General features: G+C 42.6%; 1 protein-coding gene across 3 annotated transcripts in view; it reads right to left on the reverse strand.

Moving 5' to 3' along the window:
• The window catches only part of LOC122555678 (ephrin type-B receptor 1), a 505782-nt gene that overhangs the window by 205221 nt on the left and 278166 nt on the right, over positions 1-22395 (reverse strand). For all 3 annotated transcript variants that reach the window (XR_015759253.1, XR_015759252.1, XM_087993907.1), the window contains exon 4: positions 12324-12479. Coding sequence is in view for 1 of the 3 variants with exons in the window: in XM_087993907.1 (XP_087850033.1) it covers positions 12324-12479 (156 nt within the window). In the remaining 2 variants the exon portion in view is untranslated. The remainder of the gene's footprint in view (positions 1-12323; positions 12480-22395) is intronic.

Here is a 22395-nt window from a genome sequence, read left to right on the forward strand (position 1 = left end):
GAAACAGACCCTTTAGTCCAACTCGTTCATGCCCACCAGATATCTCAACCCAATCTAGTCCCACCTGCCAGCACCCGGCCCATATCCCTCTAAACCCTCCTATTCATATACCCCTCTAGATGCCTTCTAAATGTTGCAATTGTACCACTTCCTCTGGCAGCTCAATCCATACACACACCACCCTCTGCGTGAAAACGTTGTCCCTTAGGTCTCTTTTATATCTTTCCCTTCTCACCCTAAACCTATGCCCTCTAGTTCTGGACTCCCCCATCCCAGGGAAAAGACCTTGTCCCTGCCCTTCATATTTTATAAACCTCTACAAGGTCACCCCTCAGCCTCCAACGCTCCAGACAAAACAGCCCCAAGCTATTCAACCTCTGCCTATAGCTCAAATCCTCCAACCCTGGAAACACCCTTCCGACAAGAAAGAGACAAGCATTACATGCAATATTCCAAAAGTGGCCTAACCAATGTCCTGTACAGCCATGACATGACCTCCCACCTCCTGTACTGAATACTCTGACCAATAAAGGAAAGCATACCAAACACCTTCTTCACTATCCTGTCTACCTGCAACTCTACTTTCAAGAAATTATGAACCTGCACTCCAAGGTCTCTTGGAAATATATCGCCATTCCTTCACTGTCACTGGGTCAAAATCCTGGAATTCCATCCCTAATGGCATTTTTAATCAACTTTCAGCACATGGACTGCAGGCGTTTAAAAAGGCAGCTCACCACCTTCTTCAGGGCAACTAGCGATGGGCAATAAATGCTCGCTCAACCAGTGACACCCCACAAGTGAAGAAAAAATAAATTACTCTCCCTCTTCCATTGGCCTGGTGATCTCACTCATTTATAGAAACATTTGCATACATGTCAGGTTTTTTTTTAAAGCAAAAGAAATACAACAGATTCCCTCTCTCTCTCTTTGACAAAGGTTTCGGGGTATTCATATAAGTGAAAATTAGTGCATTCTAACTTACAAATCTGCCACCAATCAACTGATCCTGTAGCACACTAGACGAGAACAACCCATACTATCAAATTTGCAGGATTTGAAAAGGAATCCGTGAACACTGCTCAGAGCAACTCAGCAGGAAAAATATAGGAAAAATTAATAAAAAATGTTTCTCTTTGCACTTGCCTTGAACATTCCTGTTTAATAGTTATAAAAATTTGAGCCTCAGGAGAGAAGGCAGTTTGATTGATGGTCATTATCTCAAACAGGTAACGAGAAGGTGGTGGTTTTCCACTTGGTGTGGGAAGACTGTGATTGGACTATGGTTGGAAATCAAACGCAGGAAGACTGGGGGAGTTGGAGACCAGATGATGAAAACTTTGGGGTCCAAACAGAGTTGGTAACATTAACTGGGTGAGGAAGAAAAAGTCTATTTTATTGGCGCTGGCATTAAATTGGTGGAATGATCATCTGCACCTACAGAATCTATCATTGACATGAAAAAGTGAACTTATTGAGGCGTGAGGCAGTTGCAATAATCACCCAACAGGGAAGGCCAGTTGTGCTACTGTAGCCCTGGGTGAGGCACTTAAACTAATTCAGCAGCTCCCCCTCCCCCACTGCAATACATCCACCTTCCACTTCACATAGTTCACAGCCTGCTGTCGTGATTACCAAGATGGAACCCCCGGAGTTTCATTTCCTATACAAAACTCTTTGAGGAACATAACCCTCTTTGCCTCAAAATAAAAGAAGAACAATGTAGCAACCACCTTGTTGGTTACGATCGCCATCAGATTCTCACTGACTGAATATCACAACATCAAAGTCCATGGGCTAGAAAACTGATTTCCACATGGTAAAATGTCACCATCTGACCAACAGGTTGGACAGTGATGTTTTTCAGGATGCCCAAACAATTTTGCCTGAGTCAAAATGGCCTCTGCTGCTTGAAAGCCATTGACATGACAGCTCCTAAAGCAGCCACTAGGAGGGGCAGGCAGACTGCTCAGGGAACAATTGATAACAGTACCTTCACAAGGCTTACAATTAAAGCTCTCTGCCGGTTCTGAGGTTTGTTTGGCCTGTGTATGTGCGTGTGTGTGTATACGTGAGTGTGTGTGAGAGTGAGTGTGAGTGTGTGTGTGTGAGTGTGTGTGAGTGTGTGTGAGTGTGAGTGTGAGTGAGTGTGCGTGAGAGTGTGTGTGTGTGAGAGTGTGTGTGTGAGTGTGAGTGTGAGTGTGTGTGTGTGTGTGTGTGAGTGAGTGAGTGAGTGAGTGAGTGAGTGAGTGAGTGTGTGTGTGTGTGTGTGTGTGTGTTTGTGTTTTAATTAATTATCAAGCTGGTTTGAAGAGGCCTGTTACTTGAGAGACTCATCTCCGGCATCATCCATGAGGCTAATTGGGAGAAGGTTATTTATGCCACTGAGTTCACAAGATACCTTTCAAAGTTTCTGTCCTAACCATACAAATTTAGAGAGGGTGATATTTATCGAATGTAGTCTTTTGCTCTTGATAACCTCAATCTGATCCTTCAATTCAATACCAGGAACATAATTTGACAGACCCATCTGGAGGACTCAAACACTGTTGTTAGAAAGCATTACGTTATCCGTGAAGCACTGATTTGAAACAAAACGAGTGCTCCTAAGTTGTATGTTTATTTACAATAATAAATGAAAGGCAATCTCATAGAGGCATGCAAAATTCAAACAGTGCTCGATAGGGTAAATGCAGGAAGGATGTTACACCTGACTGGAGTGCAGGGATTCGAGAAACAAGGGGAACAGTCTCAGAATAAGAGGGAGATCTTTCAGGTCTGAGATGAGAAGGAACTTTGTCACTCAGAATCTTTGGAATTTGGAGGGCTCAGTCATTCAGCATATTCAAGACAGGTCAATAAATTTCCAAACATTTGAGACATCATGGGATGAAGGGGTAATGCAGGAGACTGATTTTGAGTGAGATATCAGACTTGATCTAAGTTGAATGACAGAGCAGGTTCAATGGGCTGAATGGACTACTCATGCTTTGTTGTACATATGAGGTGTTGAGAAAGAGGAGGAGACAGCTGAAGCATCATTCTTACCCATATTGTAAAATCTCTCTAATATTATGGTTTGGGTAATAACATTATTGTACCAGTGGAAAGAGCATCTGGGAGAATGTGGCTTGGTGTCCTGAATGAACAGCTTCTTCTTTAAGTCGATAGCGTGAAATAGATACATGTAAGATCCCTAGAAAACAGTGACTGAATGATGTTTCAGTTGAAATTCTTATGTAGAGGGAGGGAGAGCACAGGCTATCAAGTGGCCTTGAGGGTCAATACGTCCTTCACAGATTAAGAGGAGGAGAACAGGAAATGGGAGCCACCCATGGAAATCGTTTGGCCTCTGAGCTGTTTACACTTTGTCTTTTCCTCTTCATTCACTTCAGCAAGTCAGCACCTACGTGAAACGTACTGATGACACAGTTGCCTGAGATATTACAGGATCACACTTGACCACACAAACCACATTCAATAAATGAGACATCACAATAAGTGGCCTCAGAGTGTCTGCAAGTGGATCTCAGAGGACACAGCAATATCGAACATCATCAATAGTGAGACAGCTTGGAGTTGACTTCAACAGAGTGTTGTAGACTGCCACATTCCAAGTTCCAGGACTAGTTGCTGAGGGCTGCATTGAAGTTTGGGGCAGCTGCCACCAAGGACCAGGGTGAAAAGACCATTGTCTGAGGTCTTTTGGCCAAAATATAATGGGGTTCCCTTCAGTTATCAGACCCTCATCGTACCTCAAATGTATGTAACTATAATCTTGCATAAGTAAGAAATACCTTGGGTTTGATTGCTGTCCATAGGTAAAGACTGTGCACAGAATCTTAATGCTCTAGTGATTATGTAGGTATATAATGATTTGTTAGGGATAAAGTACAGTTTTGAAGTAAAAAATAACCATCGTAAAAGAAAAATACATTGAGCCAACTAACAGGAGGAACAACATCCCATTTTTTACTTGTACAATTTCCAGCTTCAAGGACAGACTATTGAATTCCATAACTTCAAAGACCTCTGTCCTCCATTTATCTGACACACCCCTCCTCCTTCTCAGCATCACACCAGGCCATGTCTTGTATCTGACTTGTTGACTTTGCTCTCAGGAGAACAGACCCATTTTCTCCTTTCCATAACCTGCTTTACATCTCTGTCCTTCCTTCATCACTGTTAGCATGCTCTTTGCATTTTGCTCTGGGCACCCTCACAGTCTGTTCCACCTCTGTCAACAGCATCAAAAACAAAAACATTTTATTGCCCTTTCAGTTCTGAATGTAGAACCAGATCAGACTCGAATTATTAACTCTGTTGTTCCCTATCCACAGTAGCTGCTTGATCTGCTAAATTTCTCTAGAACATTCTGATTTTATTGAATAATTGTACCTTTCCAACTGAGGATGGTCTTGTTCAACAATAAACTGCTTGTTTTTTCTTATATTCATTAATATCCTATTTCCTTGGGTTATCATTTTGTGACATTTCCCATGTATCTTTAGAGATCCGTGTACTGGAATACCCAAATCTTTGTTCCGCCACCATACTTCATGTTTTTCCATGAAGTATGTATATATGTTGAGCATTCAGCCTTGCTACATGTGTAATCCTGCAGTATATCTCTGATGAACAGCACTTCCCAGTCATGAATCCAATCTGCCACCATATTAAGATTGACTTGAGTCCGCTGAACATCATTTACATCCTTAACACTTGCAGAGATCCTGTTTTAACCTGTATGTTTGAAGATCATGCTCCAACACTTACATTGAGATCATTCATGAGAACAATGAAAGTTCCAACATTGAACCCACCAGCAACTGGTCATCACGCAAATCCAAGGAAATCTTGGATGATTTTCTGCTTGATCTTCTCCAACTAGTTATAATGCAGCTCAATAATTACCAGTATTACTGAGCTTTTAATCTTTTAGGGAATCCTCTTGGACGGTATTTTATCAAGAACTCTACCGCCCTTCCCATCCAGCATCTTAATGGCTTTTTCAAAAGATGAGATACTTGTATGAGATGAACTTCTAATGAAGGCATATTGATTGACTAAATATGCACACAATCAGACTCACAGCTGCATATATTCACACAGCTACAAACGCACAAGTATATACATACACAACTGTATACATACATTGACATAGACACGCAGACATAAGCAAAAGCACCTATATATATATGTGTGTATGTATAGGTATGAGATTTAGATTGACAGTTATTGTGAAGAATTCCCTCTACTTTTGTTCAAAATACTGCCACAGAATCTTTCATATCCATCTGAGAGGTGGCACATTCTGATTATGTGGTGATTACCTTCCAATTAGGTGGCACCCATCTGATTACTGTGTTTTTACATTGTGTGGATATGTACTGACTTACATACAGACAATATGCAAGCCTGTTCAACTGGACACAATGTAAAAATACAGTAAATCAGAGATGAAATCATGATGTTTCTCCTCATTAGTCTGAGACACTGAAATAGCTGTGCATGGTCTTCTCACAAACAGCAAGTGTCGGGTATTTCAGAAAGAATGAGAGGTCCATCCCGGGACATTTCTGGATCATGCTTTGCATCAGACCAACTGCATCATCTGAACCAATACACGCAGCTTCAACATCATGCCTATATCAGCTGAGGATGGATTCTTTGGTGATATAACGATCTGTGCGATGACTGCAAATTCTTTAAATCAGAGTAACTGATTTGTTGGACTGAGGGGCAGATGTATCCCATTTATTGCTATCTGACAATTAGAGAATGAACATATCATAATCAGATCAATGTGTCTGGAAAGTAATAACCACACACATCTTAACGTTGCCATAAGGCTCATTTAGCACATGGATGTTAACACATTGCAGTTGAATCACAGTGAAATCAGTATCGTTCAACATCATGGATTACTTCACCTGAAATTGGCACCCCAAAGAGCAGCACCATCCCTCCCCAACAATGGACCACAAACTAACCAACCTCCATCCAAAGGTTCCACAGTTCAAAAAGCACTCTCACACACACAATGTGTTTGGAGGGGGTGCACCTGTAACTTTAGACTCAGACAGTCATCGAGATATACAGAACTGAAAATGACCCTTTAGTCCAACTCATCCACGCTGACCAGATATCCTAAATAAATAAAGTATCATTTGCCAGCATTTGGCCCATAAAATGCTAAACCCTTCCTTCTCATGTACCCATCCTGAAGCCTTTTCAATGTTGTAATAGTACCAGTTTCCATCGACTACTGACAGCTCATTCCATAACTGCACCACCTTCCGAGTGAAAACATTGCGCCTTAAGACCCTTTTAAATCTTTACCCTCTCACCTGAGGCCTCTAGTTCTGGACTCCCCCACCCTGGAGAAAAGACCTTATCTATTTATCCTATCCATGTCACTCATAATTTTATAAACCTCAATGAGGTCAACCCTCAGCCTCCGACGCTCTGGGAAAACATCCCCAGCCTATTCAGCCTCTCCCTGTAGCTCAAACCCTCCAAACCTGGCAACATCCTTGTAAATCTTTTCTGAAATCTTTTAAGCTTCACAACATCCTACGAAAGCAGGGAGACCAGAATTGAAAGCAATATTTCAATAGTGGCCTAACCAATGTCCTGTACAGCCACAACATGACCTCCCAACTCCTGTACTCAATGCCCTGACCAATCAAGGCAAGTATAACAAACAATTTCTTCGCTATCCTATCTATGTGTGACTCCACTTTCAAGAAACTATGAACCTTCACTCCAAGGTCTCTATGATTACCAATACTGCCCCCTGACCTTACCATTAACTGTATAAGTCCTGCCCTAACTTGTCTTTCCAAAATGCAGCACCTCATGTTTATCTAAATTAAACTCCATCTGCCCATTTGCCTATCTGTTAAAGATCCCATTGTACACTGAGGTAACGTTTTTCACATTCCACTACACCTCTAATTTTGGTGTCTTCTGCAAACTTACTAACTATACTTCCTTTGTTCACATCCAAATCATTTATATAAATGACGAAAAGCAGTGGACCCAATACCAATCCTTGTGCCACACTACTGGTCAGAAGCCACCTATCTGAAAAGCAACCCTCCACCACTACCTTCTATCTCCAATGTTTAAGCCAGTTCGTAACCGAGTGGCTAGTTTTCCCTCACTTCCCTGTAATCTAAGCAGGCTAACTAATCTACCATGAGGAACCTTGTAGAATGCCTTGCTAAAGTCCAGGTAGATTATGTCCATCACTCTGCCTTCATCAATTTCCCCCGTTATTTCTTCAAAAAAACTAAATCAAGTTAGTGAGACATATTTCAAACTCACAAAGCCATGCTGACTATCCATAATCAGTCCAAGCCTTTCCAAATACATGTATGTCTTGTTTCGACCAGTGAGCTTGACATCAGCGGTGGGCAAGTTGTTGGAGTAAATCCTGAGACTCATGTTTTGCATGTATTTAGAAAGGCAAGGACTGTTTAGGGATAGTCACCAAGGCTTTGTGTGTGGGAAATCATATCTCATGAACTTGATTGAACTTTTTGAAGAAGTAACAAAGAGGATTGATGAGGGCAGAGTGGTGGATACGATCTATATGGACTTCTGTAAGGTGTTTGACAAGATTCCTCATGGGAAACTGGATTTGATCTCATGGAATACAGGGAGAATTAGCCATTTGGATACAGAAATGGCTCGAAGGTAGAAGACAGAGGGTGGTGGTGAAGTGTTGTTTTTCAGACTGGAGGCCTGTGACCAATGGAGTGCCACAAGAATCAGTGCTGGGTCCACTAATTTTCGTCATTTATACAGGTGCATAATCCTTTATCCAAAACGCTCGGGACCAGCTAGTTTTCGGAATTCAGAATTTTTCAAATTTCAGAGTAAGTGGCAGTTTGATGGTGAAATTTCAAAAATCTTTCCTAAGAATAGACTTACTTTGAGTAAAATGGGCCCTGGAACAGAAATGAGGCCTGCCAGTGCTGGGCCACACCTCCACATGTCACATCTGAGTGACACGTATAGAGTGGGTATGGAGTTTGGTTAACTGTTTGCTTACCAAACAACCTTGTCGATGAGAAAAAAACTTTACAAAAAAAAACCTTTCGACTTTGGAGCTTTTCAGATTTCGGATAAAGGGTTGTCTACCTGTATAAATGATTTGGATGTGAGCATAAGAGGTACAGTTAGTAAGTTTGCAGATGACACTAAAATTGGAGGTGTAGTGGACAGTGAAAACAGGTTACTTCAGAATACAACAGCATCTTGATCAAATGGGCCAATGGGCTGAGGAGTGGCTGATGGCGTTTAATTTACATAAATGTGAGGTGCTTCATTTTGGAAAAGCAAATCAGAACGGGACTTATACACTTAATGGTAAGGTCCTGGGGGGTGTTGCTGAACAGAGAGACCTTGGAGTGCAGGTTCATAGTTCCTTGAAAATAGAGTCGCAGGTAGATAGGACAGTGACGAAAGCATTTGGTGCACTTTCTTTTATTGGTCAGAGCACCAATAAAGTTGGGAGGTGGCAGTGAGGCTACAGGACATTGGTTAGGCCACTTTTGGATTATCGCACGCAATTCTGATCTCCTTCCTATCGGAAGGATGCTCTGAAACTTGAAAGGGTTCAGAAAAGATTTACAAGGATGTTGCCAGGGTTGGAGGATTTGAGCAATAAGGAGAGGCTGAACAGGCTGAGATTGTTTTCCGTGGACCGTCGGAGGCTGAGGGGTGACCTTATAGAGATTTACAAAATCATGAGGGGCATGGATAGGATAAACAGACAAAGCGTTTTCTCTGGGGTGGGGGAGACCAGAACTAGAGGGCATAGGTTTAGGGTGAGAGGGGAAAAATTTCAAAGGGCCAACTTTTTCTCACAGAGGGCAACTTTTTCTCGCAGAGGGTGGTGCGTGTATGGAATGAGCTACTGGTGACACTTTGGAGGCTGGTACAATTACAGCATTTAAAAGGCATCTGGATGGGTATATGAATAGGAAGGGTTTGAAGGGATATGGGCCAAGTGCTGGCAAATTGGAGTAGATTAAGCTAGCATATCTGGTTGGCATGGACAAGTTGGACCAAAAGGGTCTGGTTCTGCGATGTATATCTCTATGACTGTTTAACTTGTCCACCATCGATGTCAGGCTCACTGGTCTATAGTTCCCTGACTTTTCCTTACCACCTTTTTTAAGTAGTGGCACCATTTTAGCCAACTTCCAGCCTTCTGGCACCTCACCTGTGACTATTGATGAAACAAATATTTTAACAAGGGGACCAGCAATCACTTCCCTAGCTTCCCACAGAGTTCAAGCGTACACCTAATCAGGTCCAGCACCTCCTCCTCTCTATTCTGGACATTTTCAGATGTTGCTATTAATTTCCCTACATCCTCTATCTTCCCTATCTTTCTCCACAGTGAACTTGAGTGCAAAATACTCATTTAGTATCTCTCCCATTTCCTACGGTTCGACACATAAGTATCATTTCTGATCTTTAAGGGGTCCTATTCCTTCCCTCGTTACCCTTTCATCGTTAATGTATTGGGATTATCCCTTTGGATTCTCCCTAACCCTATTTGCCAAAGCCAGCTCATTTTCCCCTTTTCCCCTCCTAATATTCCAGTATACTCCTACTGTCTTTACACTGTTCTAGGGATACCTGATGTGTGCTTCCTTCTTCTTCTTAACCAAAACCTCAATTTTTCTAGCCATCCAGCATTCGCTATAGCTATCAGCCGTGCCCTTAACCCTAACAGGAGTATACGGTCTCTGGACTTTCGTTATCTCATTTCTGAAGGCTTCCCATTTTCCAGCCCATCCTTTTACCTGCCACATTCACCCCCACTCAACTTTTGAAAGTTCTTGCCTAATACCATCAAAATTAGTCTGCCTCCAACTTAGAACTTTAACTTTGAGATCCAGTCTACCCTTTTCCATCACTATTTTAAAACTAATAGAATTGTGGTCACTGGCCCCAAAGTGCTCCCCCACTGATACCGCAGTCACCTGCCCTGCTTTATTTCCTAAGAGTAGGTCAAGTTTTGCATCTTCTCTGGTAGGTATTCCTACACATTGAATCAGAAACTTTTCTTGTACACACTTAACAAATTCCTCTCCATCCAAACTCTTAACGCTATGGCAGTCTAAGTCTATGGTTGGAAAGTTAAAATCCCTTACCATAACCACCCTATTATTCTTACTATTCTGACTGAGATCTCCTTACAAATTTGTTTCTCAATTTCCTGCTGATTAATGGGTGGGGTCTATAGTATGATCCCAATAAGGGGATCATCCCTTTCTTATTTCTCAGTTCTACCCAAATGACTTCCCTGGATGTACTCCCAGGAAAATCCTCCCTGAGAACAGCTATAATATTATCCCAAATCAAAAACTCCACTCCTGCTCCTCTCTTTCCCTCCTCTTTCTATCTTTCCTTTAGCATTTATACCCTGGAACGTTAAGCTGCCAGTCCTGTCCATCCCTAAGGCACGTTTCTGTTATTGCTATGATATCCCAGTCCCATGTTCCCAACCATGCCCTGAGTTCATCTGCCTTTTGCATTGAAATAAATGTAGTTTAATTTCTCAGTCCTACCTCATTCTCTGACTTGTTCCTGTATGCCCTGACTGTTTGACTTATTCCTTTTTCCAAGTGTACCCGACCTTATTAGTTAAAATCTTGCTGAGCAGCTCTAGCAACCAGTATATTAATCCCCTTCCAATTCAAGTGCAATCCGTCCTTCTTATACAGGTCACTTCTATCCCAGAAGAGATTCCAATTAACCAAAAATGTGAATCCTTCTCCCCTGCACCAGCTCCTCAGCCAGGCATTCATCTGCTCAATCCTCCTATTCCTATTCTCACTCACTCGTGGCACCGGTAGTAATCCAGATATTACTATTTTCAAGGACTTAGAACAAAGAGCAAAGAACAATACTGCACAGGAACAGGCCCTTCAGCTCTTCAAGCTTGTGCCAATACATTTTGCCCTTCAGTACTAAAACTGTCTTCACCTGAAGGATCTGTATCCCTCTATTCCCTTCCTATTCATGCATTCATCCAGGTGCTTCTCGAATGCTGTTATTGTTTCTGCTTCTACCACCTCCTCTGCCAACGTGTTCCAGGTGCTCACCACTCTTTGTGTGAAAAACTTGTCTTGCACATTTCTTTTCCATCTTCCCCTCTGAACCTGTGTTGCCTACTAATTAACCACTCTACCCTGGGGAAAAACCTCATACTTTCCACTCTATCCATACCATTCACAATCTTATAAACTATCAGATCACCCCTCAACCTCCTGCTTTTCCAGTGAAAACAAACCCAGTCTATCCAACCTTTCTTCATAACTTAATTTCCTTATACCAGGTAACATCCTGGTAAACCTTTTCTGTAGCCTCTCCAAAACATCCACATCCTTCTGGTAGTGTGGTGACCAGAACCGTACGCAATATTCTAAGTGTGGCCTAACTAAAGTTCCATAAAGCTGCAGCGTAACTTGCCCATCCTTTTACTCAACGTCCCTTCCAATGAAGGCAAGCATGCCAAAAGTCTTTTATACTACCTTATCTACCTACGCTGCCACGTTCAGTGACCTGTGGACCTGCACCTGTATATCAATATTTTGAAGGGTTCTGCTATTCACTGTATAATTTCCACCTGTACTTTTGAATTTCTATTTTTTAAATTACTGCCTAACTTGCTGTACTTTCTCCTCAGAATCTCATCCTTTTCTCTTCCTATGTCATCAGTTCTAATGTGGATAACTACCTCTTGATGGTCCCTCTCCCCTTTGAGAATATTCTGCACCCTCACCGAGATATCCTTGATCCTGGCACCAGAGAGGCAACACACTATTCTGATGTCTTCCTGTCCACATGGGAAATGATTGCCTGTGCCTCTGTCTACTGAGTCCCGTATCACAGCTTGGAACCTGGCATACCCCTTGTTACACACTTTATTCGTGTGTGTTTAACAGTTTGCACTTGACAACAGAATGGATATCACAAATCCCATCCTGTCAACATAAGTGTAACAGGCTCATTTTCTCCAACTGCTCTTTAGCAAAGATGATATGAGATAGCTTCAACTAACTCACACCCCCACAATCCCCGTCTTCTACATCTCTTTCACTCAGGGACTTTGAAAATGGAGAAATTCAACACATCAATTGTTACTTTAATAAGAAACAATGAATCTGTTCCACTGCCTTTACCAGTCATAATAAGCCTAACCATTCATTATGAGGGAGTTCGCCTTAAAGCTCAAAAAGTAGTCAACTTAGCAGTGTCGCATTCTTTAAATCCATCGCCAAATCTCTACTCACTTGTGCATGGCATCTTGGGCGAGTCAAAGTCTGCTCTGTGGTATCCGTTGCGACAGGAACACACACTGGATGCCTCGCTTAAGGACCTGCTATTGGCAGGGCAGGGAATGCACTGCTCGCTCCCTTGAGTGGCCTTAAATGTCCCCGAATGACAAGCTGGAAAAAGAAAGAGATGGGTTGTCATTTAAAAGGAGCAGTTCTAAAGAAACCAGTCATTTTCTGATTGTTCATCGAGTCATTTCTCTGCATTAGATATCCAGGCAGTGGGTGGCACAGAATTCCAGTCTCTATATATTTGGAATAATGTTTCAATTGCAGAGAGACACAGATAACATGTCATTGAATAGCCATAATTTCAAACTTCATTGTTATGATCACAGATGAATCCCCAGTTAATATCCACCACTTGAATACAATGAAACCCCCATTTAATAGACAAATGATCTCTTCAGCCCTGGTGTCTTTGGGCAGGGAGCACGTGGTATCCATCAATACCCTCCGTGTCTTTAGCAAGAGGTGGGCACTATGGGGGATTCACTACTTTATTTCCACCTCCAGTTTCATTTTGATTTAGTCCCTTCCCGCTATCCCTGGCCCTCCCTCACTTTTGATGGATGCACTTTGAGCTCCATCTCCACCTATTGTGTACTCCTTGCCCCCACGCTACCTTCTGAATAAAGAAAACAACATTTGCCAAGCTACCGTCAGTTCTGAGGAAAGGTCACTGGATCTGAAATGTTAACTCTGATTTCTCTTCACAGATGCTGCCAAGACCTGCTGAACTTTTCCAGCAATTTCTGGTTTTTGTTAGAAAGATACTCAGAGTAACACAGAATCACACACAAAACCTGTTGTACTTGTAATGTGCCCATTTGTAATTGTTGTATATGTTTAAATATCATAAAGTGAAAAAAAAAATGTATGGATATCAAGTTGATTGATCATAATGTCTACCCTTAAGTATAGTAGATTAGTACAGTCTTCAAATCAGTGGTGCCTTTCCTGCTGTCTCTGTACTGACAAAGTTAGTGATCAGTCTGGGTTGGGCTCACAGATGAAACAGTCCAACTTGTACTGAATCAGGGAGACAGTTCAAACTCTAGTCCCTCCTCAGTCATTTTTCATTCACACCATCAACGTAATAGATTTAAACAGCAGTCTGAATTAATAAACAGCGGTTTCTCATCCTGTCGTGTTATGAATATGTCAGATCTGTCAGCTCCTGTTGCGACCCTGCCAGTGTTACAGCACTCATAAAAATAACCCTTCAAGATGCATATTATTTGTCTCACATTCTGCTGAGTTCTTTGAATGCCTGTGCAGGATTCCTCCCTTTGAAAGTCTGCCCGCTCCTTGAGCTGACACCTGCTTTTGGAAACATGGGCTGCTGGAATTGCAGATCAAGTCTCTCGGGACCTGAAAGGACAGAATAGGCTAAAGCAGCAGGTGCCACGGCTTCAGTTGCTGTCACAGAGCCCAAGCATAAACAGGAAGAAAGTTCCTGGCACTCTCCAGTCAGTGAAATTTCACCCGAGATCATTTACTTGTCTTTTAACAAATTACCGTTTTCAAAATATAATCCTGCCAAGTCTTCACTCCACTCGATTGCAAGCAGATGGCAAAAAAGTAGTCAACTAGAAGGAAAGTTATTGTCCTGTCATTGGTTTGGGATGTCATGGTACATGGAGCTTTTCTCATTTATCCCCCTGGGTTGTAATTCATGTTAAAATTGAATTCTTCTAACTGGATGCTGTCATTAGTCCAGAAAGGCGTATTGGCTGAGTAACATTATGTCTGAATTTTAGTGTCAGTCTGATGTAGGTACTATATAGGTCGTACATTGCAGTGACTAGCTGATCAAATCAATCAGCATTGTAACTTCGTTTGTTTGTAATGGGTATAGATTTTACTCTATACTATTCTTTCTGCACTCGATACAAGCCCATGCTTCTCAAACTGAAGCAAAGTACCTGCTCTGAGATGTGATTCTGCAATTGAACAGCAGTTGCGAAACAATCATGAGTGTGAGAATAGCAACTAATTTAAGTTGAGCTAATAACATAGTTTATTTGCATTTCATAGTAGCAAGGTATATTCCGACACATACTTTCTCTGAAACCAATAGCGATATACTTAAGCCTTTTTAATTGACCTAAGAGCTTAGAGAGCCTATAGTAATTTTCTCCACAACAATGGTTCAGCCAGAGTCAAATTTGCCAAATAATCAACAGCCTCTTCTTTATGTAGTAGAGACTGTTAGGTTTGTTCAAGGTTTGACATTCTTACATCTGTCTTAATGAGTGCAAAGTGAAAACTGAAAAACTGAAGATGCTGTAAATCATGCAAAAACAGAAAAGCTCAGCTGGGAGTTCTGAGGAAGGGTCACTCAATCTGAAATGTTAACTCTTGATTTCTCTCCACAGATGCTGCCAGATCTGCCAGGCGTTTCCAGCAATTTCTGTTTTTGTGAGTGCAAAATGAAAATACTTTGGCAACACAGTTCTGCCAGAGACTCGGGTGCTTTCTGGCACCAGTTAGTGGATATTTCTGTTTGGTGTACCATGGTAGGTTGGTAAACTATGATCATCTGCTTTGCCATCAGGAAGCCTCTGAGAAATAAGCAATAGATGTCAGGAACAAAGAACAAAGGACAAAGAAAATTACAGCATAGGAACAGGCCCCTGGGCCCTCCAAGTCTGCACCCGATCCAGCTCCTTTATCTAAATCTGTTGCCTATTTTCTAAGGATTCATATCCCTCTTCTCCCTATCCATTCATGTATCTGTCTAGATACATCTTAACTGATGCTATTGTACTCGCTCGAAACGTCGATTTTCCTGCTCCTCGGATGCTGCCTGACCTGCTGTGCTTTTCCAGCACCACTCTGATCTAAACAAAAGCTATTGTACCCACCCCTACCATCTCCAGTGGCAAAATATTCCAGGCACCCACCATCCTCTGCATAAAGAAGCTTCCACGCATAGCTCCCCTAAACCTTACCCATCTCACCTTGAAACCCGTGACTCCTAGTAATTGAGTCTCACACTCTGTGAAAAAGCTTCTTACTATCCACCCTGTCTACACCTCTCATGATTTTGTAGGCCTCAATCAGGATCCCCCAACACTGTCTTTCTAATGAAAATAATCCTAATCTACTCAACCTCTCCTCATAGCTAACGCCCTCCTTACCAGGCAACATCCTGGTGAACCTCCTCTGCACCCTCTCCAAAGCATCCAAATCCTTTTGGTAATGCAGCGACCAAAACTGTACACAGTATTCCAAATGTGGCCAAACCAAAGTCCAATACAACGGTAACATGACCTGCCAACTCTTGTACTCAATACACCACCTGATGAAGGAAAACATGCTTAGAGAGCCTATAGTTATTTTCTCCACAACAATGGTTCAGCCAGAGTCAAATTTGCCAAATAATCAACAGCCTCTTCTTTATGTAGTAGAGACTGTTAGGTTTGTTCAAGGTTTGACATTCTTACATCTGTCTTAATGAGTGCAAAGTGAAAACTGAATATACCTTCTTGACCACTTCATCGACCTGCATTGTCACCTTCAGACTACAATGGACCTTAACACCCAGATCTCTCTGTACATTAATTTTCCCCAGGGCTTTTCCATTTTTCCGCTCTTGAATTGGATCTCCAAAAATGCATCACCTCGCATTTGCCCGGATTGAACTCCATCTGCCATTTCTCTGCCTAACTCTCAAAACTATCTATATTCTGCTGCATTCTCTGACAGTCCCCTTCATTATCTGCTACTCCACCAATCGTAGTGTCATCTGCAATCTTGCCAATCAGGCCACCTACACCTTCCTCCAGATCATTTATGTATATCGCAAACAACAGTGGTCAGAGGATGGATCCCTGTGGAACACCACTGGTCACAATTCTCCATTTTGAGAAACTCCCTTCCACTACTATTCTCTGTCTTCTGCTGCCCAACCAATTCTCTATCCGTCTAGCTAGTACACCCTGCACCCCATGCAACTTCACTTTCTCCATCAGCCTACATTGAGGCACCTTATCATATGGCTTACTAAAGTCCATGTATATGACAAGTACAGCCCTTCCCTCAATCAGCTTTGTCACTTCCTCAAAGAATTATATTAAGTTGGTAAGACATAACCTTCCCTGCACAAAACGATGGTGCTTATCACTGATAAGCCCATTTTCTTCCAAATGTAAATAGATCATATCCCTTAGTATCTTCTCCAGCAGCTTCCTAACCATTGACATCAGGCTTATCAATCTATAATTACCTGCTACCCTTTTTAAACAAGGGAACAACATTAGCAACTCTCCAGTCCTCCGGGATGTCACCCGTGTTCAAGGATGCTGCAAAGATATCTGTTAAGGCCCCAGCTATTTCTTCTCTAGCTTCCCTCAGTAGCCTGGGGTAGATCCCATCCAGACCTGGGGATGTGTTCATCTTGATGCCTTTCAGAATACTCAACACTTCCTCCTTCCTTATGCTGACTTGACCGAGATTAATCAAACATCTATCCTTAACCTCAACATCTATTATGTCCCTCTCCACAGTGAATACCAATGCAAAGTACTTGTTAAGAATCTCACCCATTTTCTCTGACTTCACGCATATCTTTCCTCCTTTACCCTTGAGTGGGCCAATCCTTTCTCTAGTTACCTTCTTGCTCCTTATATACGAATAAAAGGCTTTGGGATTTTCCTTAGCCTTGCTTCCTAAAGATATGTTATGACCTCTTTTAGCCCTCTTAATTCTTCATTTCAGATTGATCTTACTTGACCGATATCCTTCCAAAGCTTTGTCTGTTTTCAGTCGCCTAGACCTTATGTACACTTCATTTTCCCTCTTGGCTAATCTCACAATTTCACATGCCTTCCATGGTTCCCTAATCTTGCTATTTCTATCCCTCATTTTCACAGGAACATGTCTGGCCTGAACTCTAATCAACCTCTTTTTAAAAGCCTCCCACATATCAAATGTGGATTGCCCCTCAAACAGCTGCTCCCAATCCACATTCCCCAGTTCCTGCTGAACTTTGGTTTGGTTGGCCTTCCCCTAATTTAGCACTCTTCCTTTAGGACCATTCCATGAGCATCCTAAAACTAATGGAATTGTGATCACTATTTCCAAAGTAATCCCTGAATGAAATATCAACCACCTGGCTGGGCTCATCACCCAACACCAGGTCCAGTATGGGCCCTTCCTGAGTTGGACTATTTATATACTGCTCTAGAAAACCCTCCTTGATGCTCCTTATAAATTCTGCTCTACCTAGACCCCTTACACTAAGTGAATCTCAGACAATGTTGGGAAAATTAAAATCTCCCATTGCCGCCACCCTGTTATTCCTACATCTTTCCATAATTTGTTTACATATTTGTACCTCTATCTCACACTCACTGTTGGAGGCCTGTAGTACAGCCCCAACGATGTTACTACACCCTTCCTATTTCTGAGCTCTGCCCATATTGCCTCACTGCTCAAGTCCTCCATTGTGCACTCCTTCAGCACAGCTATAATTTTCTCTCTGACCAGTAATGCAACTCCTCCACCTCTTTGACCTCCCTCTCTATCCCACCTGAAGCATTGATATCCTGGGATATTTAATTGCTAATCATGCCCTTCCCTCAGCCCAGTCTCAGTAATAGCCATAACATCATACTCCCAGTAGCGAATCCAAGCCCTAAGTTCATCTGCCTTACCTACTACACTTCTTGCATTAAAACAAATGCACCTCAGACCACCTGTCCCTTTGTGTTCATCATCTGCTCCCTGCCTACTTTTCCTCTTCGTCACACTGATTTCATTTTCTAGCTCCTTGCAGGCTTTAGTTCCTACCTCCTTCCTTTCCATTAACCTCTCATTTCATTCCCATCCCCCGCCACATCCGTTTAAACCCCATTGGACATTGGTTCCAGTCCTGCCCAGGTGTAGACCGACTGATTTGTAATAGTCCCACCTCCCCCAGAACCTGTTGCAATACCCCAAAAATCTGAACCTCTCCCTCCTGCACCATCCCTCAAGCCACGTATTCATTCTGCTTATTCCTTCATTCCTACTCTGACCATGACGTGGCACTCGTAGCAATCCTGAGATTACCATCTCTGAGGTCTCACTTTTTAATTTGGCTCCTAATTCCCTAAATTCTGCTTGTAACACCTCATCCTGCTTTTTTACCAACATCATTGGTGCCTATATGCATCATGACAACTGACTGTTCACCCTCCCCCTTTAGAATGTCCTGTAGCCGATCTGAGACATCCCTGACCCGTGCACCTGGGAGGCAACATACCATTTAGGAGTCTCATTTTTGACCCAGAACAGCCTATCTATTCCTCTTACAATTGAATCCCCTTTGACTATAGCCCTTTTTCCTGCCCTTCTGAACAGCAGAGCCAGCCATGGTGCCATGAACCTGCCTACTGCTGCTTTCCCCTGCTGAGCCATCTCTCCCAAGAGTATCCAAAACAGTATACCTGCTTTGGAGGGAAATGACCGCAGGGGACACCTGCACTTCCTTCCTGCTCTTTCTCTGCCTTTTGGTCACCCATTCCCTTTCTCCCTCAGCAATCCAAATCTACGGTGTGATCAATTTGCTAAACGTGCTATCCATGATCTCCTCAGCATCGCGGATGCTCCAAAGTGAGTCCATTTGCAGCTCCAGACCCATCATGTGATCTCACAAGATCTGCAGCTGGACACACTTCCTGCTCGTGAAGGAGTCAAGGACATCAGCCACATTCCTAAGCTCCCACATTGAGCAAGAGGAGCATAACATGGGTTTGAGATCTCCTGTTTTTTTAATCTACACATGTAGTGTCTCGGGTTCAGCCACTGCCCAAATATATCCATTCACTCACCTTCCCAGAGTGCAATTTGACTCTGGCCGATTTTGTGATTATCATCATTTTGAGGTTGGAACTGTAAATGACACCTGATTATCCATATAACATGTTAGGATCTGAGCTATCCATGTTTCCGTGTCAGCGACCCATTGGCACACAAATGTCATCCTTTGATGTCCCGTTGTCTCTTCTGTGAGGCTCAGTTTGAACAGGATTCTGCATCATCATCATCCTTCACCTATCAATCTGTCAACTTCTTGGATTTTATATTTTCTCTGTCTAAAGTAATGTTTTTGTTTAAAAGCCATATTCCTGATATCTAACGTATTACCACCCTGCCACTTGGGTCAAACAGAGCAAGCAAGTGGTTAGAATTGACTATCAGCTGCACTGGGATCCAGTTCACTTCCATTTTCACTGGCTCTTGTATAGTCATAGAGTCATAGAGATGTACAGCATGGAAACAGACCCTTCGGTCCAACCTGTCCATGCCGACCAGATATCCCAACCCAATCTTGTCCCACCTGCCAGCACCCGGTCCATATCCCTCCAAACCCTTCCTATTCATATACCCATCCAAATGCCTCTAAAATGTTGCAATTGTACCAGCCTCCACCATATCCTCTGGCAGCTCATTCCATACACGTACCACCCTCTGCATGAAAAAGTTGCCCCTTAGGTCTCTTTTATATCTTTCCCCTCTCACCCTAAACCTATGCCCTCTAGTTTTGGACTCCCTGACCCCAGGGAAAAGACTTTGCCTATTTATCCTATCCACGCCCCTCATAATTTTGTAAACCTCTATAAGGTCACCCCTCAGCCTCTGACGCTCCAGGGAAAACAGCCACAGCCTGTTCAGCCTTTCTATTTAGCTCAAATCCTCCAACCCTGGCAATATCCTTGTAAATCTTTTCTGAACCCTTTCAAGTTTCACAACATCTTTCCGATAGGCAGGAGACCAGAATTGCACGCAGTATTCCAACAGTGGCCTAACCAATATCCTGTACAGCTGCAACATGACCTCCCAACTCCTGTACTCAATACTCTGACCAATAAAGGAAAGCATACCAAACGCCTTCTTCACTATCCTATCTACCTGCGACTCCACTTTCAAGGAGCTATGAACCTGCACTCCAAGGTCTCTTTGTTCAACAACACTCCCTAGGACCTTACCATTAAGTGAATAAGTCCTGCTAAGATTTGCTTTCCAAAAATGCAGCACCTCGCATTTATCTGAATTAAAGTCCATCTGCCACTTCTTAGCCCATTGGCCCATCTGGTCCAGATCCTATTGTAATCTGAGGTAACCCTCTTCGCTGTCCACTACACCTCCAATTGTGGTGTCATCTGCAAACTTACTAACTGTACGTCTTATGCTCGCATCCAAATCATTTATGTAAATGACAACAAGTAGAGGACCCAGCACTGACCTGCAAGGATAACATACATAAAACAGGAGGGGGGTGAGTGGTGGTGGTGTTGTGCTTTCAATAATGCTGCAGATCAGGGGTGTAATGTTCCTCAATCCCTACAACGATAGTATCTGTGAAGTGGTGCTGTGAAAATGTCCAACCACTGCAATTCCCCTCATAGCCAGCCAGCCTTTGGCAACTTACTGGAAATGTTAAGCCACAGATGATGTTCCCAAATTGCAAGGAGCAAAATGAAAGCCATGTGTCAGGGGTAAGGGAACCCCATTCAACTAAACCAGGCCTTTGGCCTTTCTCCTTCCCAGTCCAGCACCATAATCAACCTCACGGTTAGCAAGGTGATTCTGACACTGAAATAGCATTCACAGGTCACGGCAAACTGAAATTCATTGAAGCAGTTCCAAGCAATACCGTAAGGTTGATTCTTGGAATGTAGGGGTTGTCACATGGGGAATAGTTGAGCAGGTTAGCCCTGTACTCATTGAAGTTGGGAAGAATGAAATGTGATCCTTCTGATCAAATCTCATTTAATTAAGGCAATGAAGAGGGCATGAGATGATTATTTCAATGAAAACGGTGCACAGTGTTATCAGGAAAGGACAGGAGGATGACATTAAGTCATGATGCTCATTTCATGAGTCAATGCAGACCACGATGGACAGAGCAGCCTCATTTAGCACCATGCCAATTCTGTGAAACGTATACAACACTGAGGGGCTAAACAGGAGACAAGCTGAGGATGAAGCACCTCATGATGGAATCTAGAACTAAGGCACTTAGTTTCAGAATAACCGATTATCCATTTAAGATGGAGATGAGGATGAATTTTCACTCGCCAACAGTTAATAGTATCTTTAACTCCCTTCTTGAAAGAGTTGTAGGGGTTGATTCATTGCATCTCTCCGAGGCTAAGATAGATAGACTTTTTTTATTTGACTACGGAGTGAAGGGGTTCAGGCAGAAAAGTGAAGTTAAGGCCAAGATTAGATCAGCCATGATCTTACTGAATGGCAGAACAGGCTTGAGGAGCTGAATGGCCTTCACCAGCTCCTCTTTTTCACACCCTAATGGAATAAAATGGGTCATTTCTGTACTTCGACCAAAGAAACTACTGCAAAACCTGGCAGAATGCTGATGAAATGCCTAACTGTTTAATTAACATCCATCAGAGAAGGGATAGAGTCTCCCCATTTGGACCTGGACTGACGGGTGACTCCAAATGGACATCACGCGATGTTTTTTTTTAAATTAGGGAGGAAATTAATACTGCCTTGCCAACATCAGACACATCCAAACAAATAGATGAAGGAAAATACATCATCAAAGCTAGTCGTTGCACTGAATGCTTTCTTACGATCTTCTTCAGCAAACATGCTTTCTTTCAGATTCCAAAAATGAGCTTGCGGTACAGAAACATCCAGCCAAGATTTCATTCTAACCAATGTGGTTTATTGTAACAAGCACAAATTCATGTGGGATGAGAGATGGTGGGCTGCATGTGGCAAGATAGTAATTCAATCAAATGATTCACTCTGAGCCCTGAACCACAAAAGAGGTTTGGAAAAGGCAGAAGGAAGCCAGGTTTGAATTGTTGTCTTAAACACAGAGAGAGAGAGAGAGAGAGAGAGAGATTTCCTGATTACTAACTTGCTTTTTGAAAACAATTCAAACAACGGGGTTTCCTTTCCTCCTCTCAGCAACTGTGCAAGTGTGGATGAACAAGCAAGCATGATGCTTCCCTTAGCCAAATAGCCAAACTCCCTCACATAATGAAGGGCACCCACCTTGGCCGAC

The sequence above is a fragment of the Chiloscyllium plagiosum genome, unplaced genomic scaffold (genome assembly GCF_037043375.1).
Source record: "Chiloscyllium plagiosum isolate Xiang-an unplaced genomic scaffold, Cpla_swu_hap1 HiC_scaffold_13, whole genome shotgun sequence".
NCBI lineage: Eukaryota > Metazoa > Chordata > Chondrichthyes > Orectolobiformes > Hemiscylliidae > Chiloscyllium > Chiloscyllium plagiosum.